Source organism: Xenopus laevis, chromosome 2L (assembly GCF_017654675.1).
Source record: "Xenopus laevis strain J_2021 chromosome 2L, Xenopus_laevis_v10.1, whole genome shotgun sequence".
Taxonomy (NCBI): domain Eukaryota; kingdom Metazoa; phylum Chordata; class Amphibia; order Anura; family Pipidae; genus Xenopus; species Xenopus laevis.
This window is the reverse complement of record NC_054373.1, coordinates 117,602,966-117,615,415: the sequence shown is the minus strand read 5'-3', so window position 1 is coordinate 117,615,415 and position 12,450 is coordinate 117,602,966. Positions and strand designations below refer to the sequence as shown.

Sequence of the window (12,450 nt, the reverse complement as noted above, 5' to 3'; positions counted from 1 at the left end):
TCCTGGATTCAGTGCATCCCTAATTTTAAGTTTTCACCATTTTTGCAGTCCCACCAGTTCTAATGCATTTAGTGGGTACTTAATCAGTATATCAAAGATAAACTGACTCCTCTGCATAAACATTTGAATAATTGAAACTTACGTTTTATTGATTGTGTACTTTCCCAAATTTTTTTTTACCATGATATGATTTGAGTAAACCCTATTTCCTTCTTTGTTGCAGTTTGTTTAGAGCAAATATACATGAAAGACAGTACTGTACTGCAAGTATTTGCCAATTCTAAACACAAATCTTGAGGAGTATTTGATATTTGAAAGTAAAAACACCCATATTACTGCTGGTATCTTTCCCTGTGTATATATTAATTTGTTTATCTGCCATTAAATAAAACTATCATCACTCATTAGTTTAATTACTTTTTCCTGCATTCCTATATCTATTTATAAATAATGAGATGGTGTTTTTTCAATTATACATGTGGAAACAAATCAATTAAAAAAAAAAAAAAAAAAGGTATTTGGCTTTGGAAATTAGTAACCATTGTAAAGAAGTCACAATAATCCATTTCTGTGTACAGGTATGGGACCTATTATCCAGAATGCTCGGGACCTGAGTTTTTCCAGATATGGGATATTTTTGTAGTTTGGATCTTCATACAATAAGTCTACTTAAAATTAATGTAAACTATAAATAAACCCAGTAGGATTGTTTGCCTCTACTAAGGATTAATGTTATCTTAATTTGGATCAAGTACAAGGTACTGTATCTTTATTACAGATAAAAAGGAAATACATTTTAAAAATATGATTAAAATAGTCTATGGGAGACTTTCTGTAATTTGATAACTGATCCCATATCTGTACTATATACAGTGAAACCTCGATTTTAATTACCCTGATTTTAAGTTTTCCCGCATTTTATTTTTTTTATGTGGTCCCACCAATTTATAATGCATTTTAATGGGTGTATTTCCCTTATTTTAAGTAATGTTTTCCTTGATTTTGCATCAAACTTTTGTCCTGATGTTCCCAAAAACTGCTTTTTTTCCCCCTCTTTGAATGCTATTATTTGTGAAATCAAGAGGTTTAAAATACTAACCAGATGTATATTTTGCCATGGTTCTGCCTGTATATGGTAAATTCCAATTAGTCTGCCCCTTATACAGTCCTGCACCAATCACTTATTGCTTTAGGTTGTGTATGTGACTGACAGAGAGGCCGTGCACATGCCCCCCATAGTGTAACATTAATGCTGTAATGTTTAACCCTTGTTATTAACACAGTAAATATTGGATCTCAAAGTAAATCGGACTCCTTTGCTTATATGCTATCCGTACTTGAAGAAAAAGTTATTTTAACACATTCCCCTGATTTTACATTTTCCCGGATTTTACATTATGTTTTCCCAGTCCCCTGAAAAATGTAAAATGGGGGTTCTACCGTATGCATAACTAATGTTAAAATGTTTCGATTTTATTTGGTAGATTGCTTAGTCTACTTTAACTGGACAGTAAGCATAGAGTGTATCCTATATTTATGTTCTCATGCTAATTAAATTTCTTTGCATTAATACATGTCCTTTTTTTCTATCAGGCCAGTGGGAATGCCAAAAATGGAAAAAGTTTACTTGCATAATCCTAGTTCAGAAGAAACGATTACATTAGTATCTATATCAGCAACAACATCGCATTTTCATGCGTCATTTTTTCAAAATAGGGTAAGTAGGAGCTTTTCCATATTTCAGACATTTCTCTGCTTTTTGCTGTATTTGTCATTTGTTCGAAGGCTTTGGCTAAACCAGGGTTTGTTCCATAGTAGCTACCTAGTGTTTTGCTCCAATACATTGCCCTAACAAAGTAATTTTGGCATGCTGAACAGCGACAGTGCCTTGCAAAAATTTTTAGAACCTTGTCCTTTAAAATCCTATTCTAAACTGTTTTTGCAAAGCAAATGCAAAATTCATTTTCATGGAACATTTTATGTTTAGTTAGGGTTTATTTTATCTTTACTCAAAATTAAAAATCACAAGCATCATGACAGCTGAAACAACCTGGAGAAACATCTGAAAAAATGGTTTGAATGCATTTCCAAACTGTGTAAAGCTACTACATACAGTACATACTTATCCAAAGAAATTACAGTTTGAGTATCAGAATAAAAATATCACCAGTTGCAAAATATCAATGTGTAAGAGAATTGGTAAGTGCTCTAAATACTTTTGGTAAGCACTGAATGCTTCCTAAATGTGAAAATTTAAATCTCCATTAATAAAATGTATCAAAATTTTCTGGAACTATAATGGCTGAATTCTTAGAAAAGGCTCATTAAATGTTTCCAGTGTTCAGCAATCATTTTAGAGTTCTCCTAATAACTATTAATAGCACTGCCATGTACATGTAGTAGTGCTACCCAGCTCATAGCAAACAGCGGTCATCTGGCATTTTATTGCTCTATTATTTTTGGAACGCTAGTAAAACTCTTGCTGTGAATTCATGTCAGAAGCACAGGCTTAGAAACTTATTTCAGCTTCCTCGGTGTGTTACTAAAGCCAATTATATGCCAGTCTGTAACTCGTGGTTTGGTCATTAAAAAAAAAAAAAAAAAGGGGGGGGAAACATTATTTAGAGCTGAAATATAAATTATTATTCCTTATATAGAGCTGACATATATCTATCAGCATTATTACTGCCTGCCCCGGTGTAGCTAACAGTCTACGATCCCTGTTGCCTTTGTACATTACTACTCACACTACTGTAGCAATAGAAAAAATTGAGATAGAAATAGAAAAATGTTGAGAGTATGAAACCTTCATTTGGCAAAAAGTGAAGTACTGCCATAAGACGTGTGAATGTCATTAATGGGGAGCTGTTGTGAAAGTGAACCTTTTATATGAGTATTCTTACTTGCAAACAAGCAACTTTCTAAATATAATAAATGAAGATGTTGGTACCATTTCTAAAATAATAAAGTTAATGTCCCCCTCTTAGCGTCCTGTCTTTTTTTTTTTATGCAGGATTAAGACTATAGACTATGCAGGATTACTATAGAAAGTATATTATTTTCATGAGATAAAGTACATATTAAATTTTCCATTTTTTGATAGTTCGTCTTTAAAGGGCAAGTCAACCCAAAAATACAAAATTTGCCTACTTAAAGTAAACATAGTTTTAAGTATTTTTTCAATATACATCCATTAAAAATTTCCAGTGCTTTTAAAGTTATTTGTACAAATGATTGTTATTCAAATCAGCATTTGCTTAATGTCTGGTTGTTACTTTTCAAACAATGTTGCAAAAGTCTTGGTTCCCCAGCAAATTCAGGTCTGTTAATCAGCTGCCTGTCTTGGCCATCAGGACAGAAAATGGAAATGGACAGACAAACAAACACTGCCTTTGATAGATATATATATATATATATATATATATATATATATATATATATATATATATATATATATATATATATATATATATATATATATATACACACACAGTAGAACCCCCAAGAAGCTAACCTATTACACGTATGGCATCACTTATCCAGAAACACATTATCCAAAAAGCTCCGAATTATGAAAAGGCCATCTCCCATAGACTCCATTTTTTTTTTTTTTTTTTTTTTTTTTTCAAATAATCCACACTCTCTAGAATGTTTCTTGATTAATAAAAACTATTCATGGCATTATTTTTTAAACTGCTATTTACAGAATTTTTTTTCAAGTGACTAAAACAGTACTGGGTGTGCACGCACATACACTATGTTACTCATTTATAAACACTGAGCAAATTTGCGCCTGGCAGTAACCCATAGCAACTGTGATTAGCGTATCTCAACCAGTTGCAGAAGGAACACTGAAAACAATAATCTGATTGGTTGCCACGCGTTACTCCCCAGGAGCTAGTTTGCCCAGTGTTTTTAAATGAGCCCCACTGTCCAATATAAATACATGAAGCGGGGACCAGCACTATTTTTCTGTTCTGGTCCTCACTTGGATTTATATGTATCATATTACATACTAAATATATGTAATGTCAGGTTCTAAGCATTTAGCACAATCAGCTGCCTTATCAGTTTCACCTTTAAGTTAACTTTTGGTAAATTATAGCAAATTTTCCGTTAGTCTTCTCTGTTATTTTTTTACAGTGTTTGAATAATTTCCCTTCCTTTTCTGCCTTCTGCTATCTGGTTATTAGGGTTCACTTACCCCACTAGCCAAAAGAAACATATCAGGCTGCAATTTTATTGCTTTTGTAACTTTGTATTAATTAATCTTTAAGGCCATCTCCTATTTATCTTCCAATCTGTCATTCAACCCACTGCTTGGTTGCTAAGGTGAACCTAACCCTGACAACCAGATAGCTGGAAAGTCAACACTTGAGAGCTGATGAACAAAAACATACATTCAGAAGCCACAAAAAATGTAAAATTATTAAAGATTATTACTGTCAACATCTAAAAGGATCATTCAAAGGTGAACTGCTCTTTTAATATAATCTGTGTAAAATGAGTTATGTTTTTCACTGTAATGGTTACTGTGCTTCATTTTCCAGAAAATTCTCCCAGGTGGGAATACGTCTTTTGACGTGGTGTTTCTTGCAAGAGTAGTGGGAAACGTAGAAAATACTTTATTTATCAACACCTCAAATCATGGGGTTTTTACTTATCAGGTAAGGTCTTTACTCGCTAATATAATCATACAGTTGTGGGATTAGTTACCTGGAAACCCATTATCCAGAATGCTCCTAATTATGGAAAAGCTGTCTCCCATAGACTCCATTTTATTCAAATGATCTAAATGTTTAAAAACAATTAATTTATAATAATAAAACAGTACCTTGTACTTGATCCAAACTAATATATAATTAATACTCATTGGAAGCAAATCCAGCCTATTGAGTGTATTTAATGTTTACATGATTTTCTAGTAGACTTACTAATTTTCTGTTGGTTAAGTATTCATTCTGAAGGTTTAACTTTCCTTTAAAGTATAGACATCCAGAGTACAAAAGAAATTCCCTGTCCAGAAAACCTAGGTCCCAAGCATTCTGGATTATAGATTCTATACCTGTATTTAAAGATTACTGAAGAATCACAGCGATTTACATAGCTTAGGTTTATCACAAAGTAATATGGTGCATATGGGTCCAGTTATTTCTTAATTAATGATAGATCAAGAGTATTGTGACTGTAAATGAAACACATTTACAAAAGTAATTTGAAAAAAATATTGAGTAGTTGAACGATAAATCAACTGATTCACGTGTTGCAGCCTGTTTAAATGAAGCATGAGATGAAATACATGTATCTGACTGCATATTTGTGGCATCAAGTGTATTTGTAGTGGAAAGCTCAGTATACGTGGTGTCATCTAATAACAAGCTGTCAGCAGTCACTTGTTGAAAGTAACTCATCCTTTCAAAGGCAATATTAAAGGTTACCTGTAATTAAAGTAGATGCTTTTCTTGGGGGGGGGGGGGTTGTTGACTAGTGATTTTTATGTCTAAGGCACATGAACTGTTTTACTTACCACTGTTTTAGGTATCAATCAAAGTGCTTCAAGCCACCATGCTTTTTTTAAAAAAATTCACATGAATTAGAAGTGCCAAGCAGCACCCTGCTCTTTCAATAGATGACTGGAGCACTTTCTAGGGTTATGGTGTGATAAGAGTAACTGTACTTAGAAATATTCTTTTTTAAGCACACTGCATTTACCTACCAACAGCATAACAATATTAATGTTTATATAAGTTTAATTGTCATAGAAACATCTCAAGAAACCACTGATAGTCTAATATAACAGGTATTGCAAAGTGGAAAAAGAGAAAAATCTGCAGGAAATGCAGAGAGACTGATAAAATAGTACCATAGACTATGCTGAAAGAGACAAAGCATAGTTTGAAATGTGTGAAACCACAGGCTTAGGTAATCAAACAGAAACAGAGACACATGTCTGATAATAAATATATATATATATATATTATATAACATGGAGGAGCACTCACCAAAAAAAAACACAGCATGTCTGTGAGCAGGTAAAAAAAAAGTACCGCACTACACTGATTTTAATAAACAAACAAAAGATTCACATCTTTATCTTTGTTTGTTTTTTCCCTAAAGAATATTAAAAAGTTGTGATCAAAACATTGGAATTCCTTTTGTTTGTTTAATAAAATCCATATTGCACATTGTTTACTGGTAGTGACAGATATACTGCACTGCAGAATTAGACAACTTAAAAAAAATACTTGTGACAAACAAAAACTAATTGTTCTGCACTTTAAAGCAAAGGCATATTATTATATTTATTTATGCGTAAAGATATTACTGGAACTATCCGGCTGAACTTGTTTGTTTTAATACCTCGATTTCCATTGCCTTTAGAGACTGCTTAGTGGGTTGAGTGTTTAGAATCCCTTCTGTAGAGATCTTTATGATTTTGAAGGATTTTGAAGTGCAGTATTGTGATAGGAAACATTTTCAGAAGAGGTGGATAGTGGGAGCAGAATTATCGTTTACATAAGGATTGACTCCTGCATGGAATAGCATTTGATTAAATATGTTGGGTCAAATATGGAATGGGAATTCAATTTTCTGTCCATGAAATCCATACCAACATGATGTTTTGTTTATTTCTACATTATAGACATCAGTGAGTGTGTAGAGAGGTGCACTGGCAGCTACAATATTTGTAATATCTTTTTTTTTGTATTTCAAACTTTTTTCCTTGCAGGTATTTGGAATTGGGATTCCCAACCCTTATCGACTACGCCCTTTCATCGGGGCAAGAGTCCCTGTAAATAGCAGTTTTTCACCTTTAATTAATATTCACAATCCACACAGTGAACCTTTACAGGTATGTACATTAAGGCTTACAACACACAGTTTTTATTTCACAACTGTGAGGTGTGTGCATTCTTTACTTTCTATTAACTCCCTTCACAGTACTTGTAATAGACGTAAAAAGACAAAGTTGGTTCTTGAAGTATGTCTAGCATTTACTATTGGCAACATTGTTGGTGAAAGGTCTTCCAAAGCTAAACATCCTATGCAAAATCTGTACTGTGTAGCAAATTACGGTACCTCTGTCATGGGTAACCCTTGTTGATCTCTGACACAGTTTGGAGGAGAGAAGCTTCCTGTTCCAGCCTATCTGAACATTGTCTCTCTCGCCCCTCGCTCTCCTTCAAACTGCGTCATGGAGTGACGCAAGATAAGTTTGTAAATAGTGAGCTTGTGAGAGGCAGGGGGCATCTCCATTAGAAAAGATGAAGATCCAGTTAAAGGAAAACTATACCCCCCAAACAATGTAGGTCTCTATTAAAAGATACTGAGTAAAACAGCTCATGTGTAAAACCCTGCTTCATGTAAATGAACCATTATCATAATAATATACTTTTTTAGTAGTATGTGCCATTGGGTAATCATAAATAGAAAATTGCCATTTTACAAAATAAGGGCCGCCCCCTGAGATCGTACGATTCACTGTGTACACATACAAACCACATGTAAGGTCACATGAGCCAATTAACAGACAGAGTTCTGCCTTTTGCTTCCTCACTTCTTCCTGTTACAGTTAGTGTTGTAGTATTTCTGGTCAGGTGATCTCTGAGGCAGCACAGATAGAGTCACGAAATGGTGGTTCAAGGCAAGAGATGTAAAAGGGCAATATTTATGTTAATATATATTCCAGTTTGGTAAGATTCTTTAATATGTCATTCAATTTGATATAAACTATCTGTTGCTCAAGTATTCATTTTGGGGGTATAGTTTTCCTTTAAAACCTGCAATATGCCACTATTCCTTTAAGGTCTTTGTGGAAAAACAAGTGTCTGCATAGAACTGATGGCAAGATGAATAAAAATGCTTTACAAAGGAGTCAGAGAATGAAAATAGGAGATTATTATGTATTTCTTTATAAGAAATACTATTAAACAATTTGTTGATGTTTAAAGGGATTTTTCACCTTTAACTTTTAGGGGTTATTTAGTAAAGTCTGAATTTATCTCATTATTTCTATTAAAAAAGTCCAACCAATTCGAAGTCAACCAAATCGAATTGCCGATTGGACCTTATTTATCATAGAAAATTGGTTTGTGCAAAAAAATCTGAAAAAATTTGATTTTCCCTCCAAAAGTCCAATTAACCGCCAAAATCTGACTTTTGGCACCAAAATGTGTGTGTGTGGCGGGAAATGGGTTTTTTGGCCAAAACTCAGCGAGGACCATGATATTGAAATGGGAGCTTTGCCTTTGACTTCTACAGGACCCCGACATCTTGGAGATGGCAGATTTTTGGATTCAGACTTTTTTCAGCCTCGGGGTATAATACATTCTGAAAAAAATCTGATTTTTTTTTGTTTTTGGTCATGAAATTTTTCATGATTTTTGTATTCAGAGTTTGATAAATAACCCCCTTAGTTTGATGTAAAGAGTATTAATCAGAGATAATTTGAAACTGTTTTTTATTTTATCTTTGTGTTAAAGTTATTTCGATTTTTTTATTCAGCAGCTCTCCAGTTTGCAGTTGCAGCAATCTGGAGTCCAAATTACCCTAATAATCATGCACTGATAAGAGACTGGAATATGAATAGGAGAGTGCCTGAATAGAAACACGAGTAATAAGCTAGCAATAGTAATAAATGTGTAGCTTTACAGAGCATTTGTTTTTTAGATGGGGTCAGTGACCCCCATTTGAAATCTGGCAAATGAGGAATAATTCAAAAACTATAAGAAAAATGGCCTAAATAAAACTTGCTTATAGTTAGCCAGTCTAAAACATACTAAATGTTAACTTTAAGGTGAACTAGCCTTTTAATGTGTGCTCATATAAAACACAAATGTATATTGAATAGACCAAAAGTCCTGACTAGAAGTTGGCCATATCTGACAGCTTTTATGTGTAAGGTGCTTGTTTTACGATGAGGGACTGTTATATGTTTTCAAAATGTTTTTTTGAGCCACAGAGTTTTTTTAATGTAGTTATTAAAATTAGAGTGATGGTTGTCTTTTTTTTTTTTGTTTACTGAAAAGATACAGTAAAGATTTGAACAGTGATTTAGCCATATCTTTTATAGATTTAAGGAGGAGTATTCTAGCAACAGAGGAACAATGGTTTCCTAATTTATTTGAAATTCATTTGGGCAGGGCCATCCTCAGTTCGTAAAAGGGTTACAGATATATGACAAGGTGCTGTATCTGCTATTCATGAATTATATGAATGAGTAGGTAAAAAAATAAATTTTTGTTACAAATCTGTTCTTACTTACCTTCATTCTGGCATTCCAGTATTAGCTAGGAGAATAAATAAGAATTCTTATCAAATCTCACTAACTGATCTGCTGGGCCCTTCTGGGTAATTGTTAGATAATCATATACTTTGCCCTTCCTTGTTAGAGAAGCTCCTTTCTACTTTCGCTCAACTGTTTTTCGTAGGAAAAGAAAAGTTTGCCATTGTGCCAGGTTGAATGCCAGTCCTTAGTAGGGAAAGGAAGAACTGTTATCATTTGGACATTAGGTCACTAAGAAATGTATAATCAACATGTTATATGTTGTAGTGATTAGAGCTCCCAGATTACAATTTTTCAGTGCTAAAGTACAGGTTTCATTTCAGGCTAAAGCTGTTTTTTGCTTTTGCTTGTACATTGATGAAAACAGTTTGAATTTTAATCAACATACATGCAAAAGCAATTTCCTTTATTTGATTGTATTTTTAAGTGCAAATACAGGATTTTTAGCAGATCCGCTTCCTCTCTACCACATTAATATTCATCAGGTGGAGAGTAGGGTTTAATACGTTAGTCTGCTTTTGCGCTAAAGAGTGACTGAAGTTTTTCAGAGCACAAGTCCACGTGACTGATTTCAATATTAAATATAATAACTCTGTTTCCTCTTTTAAAAATTGGATTTCATGATTGCCCGAATATGCAACACATTACAATTACATTGCAATATATGTGGCAATTGGGACTACTACTTGACAACCAGGAATGTTGGAACTTAAAATATCTGAAAGCTACTGTTGTAGTATTAATAAGAGTCTGACTTCCTGATTCTCCTTTTCATTCTTTTGTTTTTTATTTGTCTTCCCTCCTTTTATTACCCCATAAGTTTTAATGTTTTACTTATATTGTTAAGTACAAGACTTAAGCATATTTGTAAAAGGAAGAAGATAAAAGGACAAAGATATCAGGATGAATATGTACTTTTATTGTGAAAACAAATAAAAATAAATTAAAAATGTTGAATTTCAGTGCAGGATTCTGCTGAAGCAGCACTATTAACTGATTGTTTTTCTGAAACAGAATCCGATTAACCTAATGTTCCAAATGAACCTGATGTCCTAAATAAAGCTGATTAATCATTTTTGTCATGCAAGAGTAAAAATAGCAACCATAGTCTGAATTGAACCCTGAAACAGAGTGAAAATTTGGTACTGATTTCTGACACAAATTCACTGCAAGGGGAACAGCAGATTTCACCGGAAACAGGCCAAAATATTTGCTCATCATTAAATATACTATTGCACAGTAAAAACTGACAGATTTTGCTTGTGGTGTTGAAATCATTAGAGAGGAAATGGCACAGTGATTTCCCCATTTACTTACATTTCAACTAATATGGAAAAGGAATGCAATTTAATTGAATGCATGTGAAAACTTTTCAGTTCATGTAAGTCATATTAGAATTTTGTTTAACAGGTTGTAGAGATGTATTCCAGTGGGGGTGACTTGCACTTGGAGCTTCCAACGGGTCAGCAGGGGGGTACTAGGAAGCTGTGGGTAAGTATCTCTACCTAGGCCCAATAATAATTAATAACACATTTTAATAGAGCCTGCTGTGTATTAAAATCAATTTAAAGGTTAACGCACCAGTGCTGTAGTATGGCCAGTGTATGTACCTAGCCAATAAATATGTATGCCATTTACACATCCCTTTACTTATTAGTTTTTTTCTGTTTTGGATAAACTTATTGTGCTTATATTGTACACTGGAAAGTGACTAGGAAAGAACCTCAAAGGCAAATAGTGATTTCATGTTTACTTTCTGGTTCAACTGGAATTCATTTCATGTTACAAAGGGACAAAAAGGCAAGTCACTAAATGGGGTTGTTCTCCTCCCACAAACATTTTTCAGTTCAGTTGTTTTCAGCAATTCTTTATTTTAATTTTTTTGTTCTATTTTTCCTATCCTGTTATTTAAAAATATTCTATAAGGTCTAAAGTTTTTCCCCCCACTTTCTCAAGTCTCCTTGGAGCAGCTGTTGTGTGTTGGGGTCACTAGTTCTGTAACCTGTTCTTATCTGATACATTAGTTGATATATTTCTTATTTTTGGCCTTGTTGATAAGAACCCCTGAGTTTCATTTTAGGCTGTTATAATTGATAAATTAGTTGCTGATAGTCTACAGATGCTAGAATGTACCAGCCTGTTCTTTTCAATCAGTTTCTAGTCACTCTGCCATAGGAAATAGCTGAGTGGAGGTGGGATGCATTAAGTTGTGTTCCACCTGTGTTTGGCACTTCCTTGCCACAGGGAGAGTAAAATTGATTGGATAGAACAGACTGCCTTATTTCTTGGAAAGATTCACAGCAGGGGAACAAATGACATGGGGAACGCCCAAGTTTAAATTCCTTTGTGTTTAACCCCTTTCTTGCCATGCAACAAAAATGCTATGGTTCTGCCAGGACTGTAGATTCAACATTTCAGGCATGCTTACTGACAGCACAGCAAGATCAGATCAAAAGGACAGCACAATTTGGTTTAATCTTATTATGAGTAAAGGATATATTAGAGATGAAAAAAAAAATTCATTGTGGTCCACTAAAGTGACCTGTATACTGTATATTTGTGTTCCGCTTTTCAGGAAATCCCACCCTATGAAACAAAAGGTGTAATGCGTGCAAGCTTCTCTTCCCGAGAAGCCGACAATCATACTGCGTTTATAAGGATTAAAACAAATGCCTCGGACAGCACAGAGTTTATTATACTACCTGTGGAGGTAGAAGTCACCACAGGTTTGTTTGACTAAGCCATCTCTCTCTCATGTTAGGCTTCTATACTTTGCTAGCAAGTTTTTAAATTGAGGGTTTTTATGTGTCATTTCAGCTCCTGGGATATATTCCTCAACAGAGATGTTAGATTTTGGTACATTGCGAACACAAGGTAGGAAAAATTCTTATTCTATGTAAATAAATGAACACGTATTTTTGTAGTAGGTGTTAAGACAAAATTATAACAAATAATTCTTCGTGATAGACATCCCTTCGCTATTTGTCTTTTTTTTTAACATATCTAAATGCAAAGATATGTTTTGAATGAGACATTTTTTTTTGGAATGTACATTCCAAATAAATGCCTTTACTGTTGCAAGTTATTCATTGTATAACTAGGCTGTTTTATCTGAGACCCTTTTATTTGTCATTTGACAGGTATCAGTGTGACCTTATTGTACA

At 33.8% G+C, this 12,450-nt stretch overlaps 1 protein-coding gene across 2 annotated transcripts in view; it reads left to right on the top strand.

Annotated features, from left to right (window-relative positions):
* The window catches only part of tmem131.L (transmembrane protein 131 L homeolog), a 119,272-nt gene that overhangs the window by 62,249 nt on the left and 44,573 nt on the right, over positions 1-12,450 (top strand). For both annotated transcript variants that reach the window (XM_018247111.2, XM_018247109.2), the window contains exons 5-10: positions 1,594-1,717; positions 4,551-4,667; positions 6,731-6,853; positions 10,697-10,777; positions 11,862-12,012; positions 12,104-12,160. In XM_018247111.2, the coding sequence (XP_018102600.1) occupies positions 1,594-1,717; positions 4,551-4,667; positions 6,731-6,853; positions 10,697-10,777; positions 11,862-12,012; positions 12,104-12,160 (653 nt within the window). The remainder of the gene's footprint in view (positions 1-1,593; positions 1,718-4,550; positions 4,668-6,730; positions 6,854-10,696; positions 10,778-11,861; positions 12,013-12,103; positions 12,161-12,450) is intronic.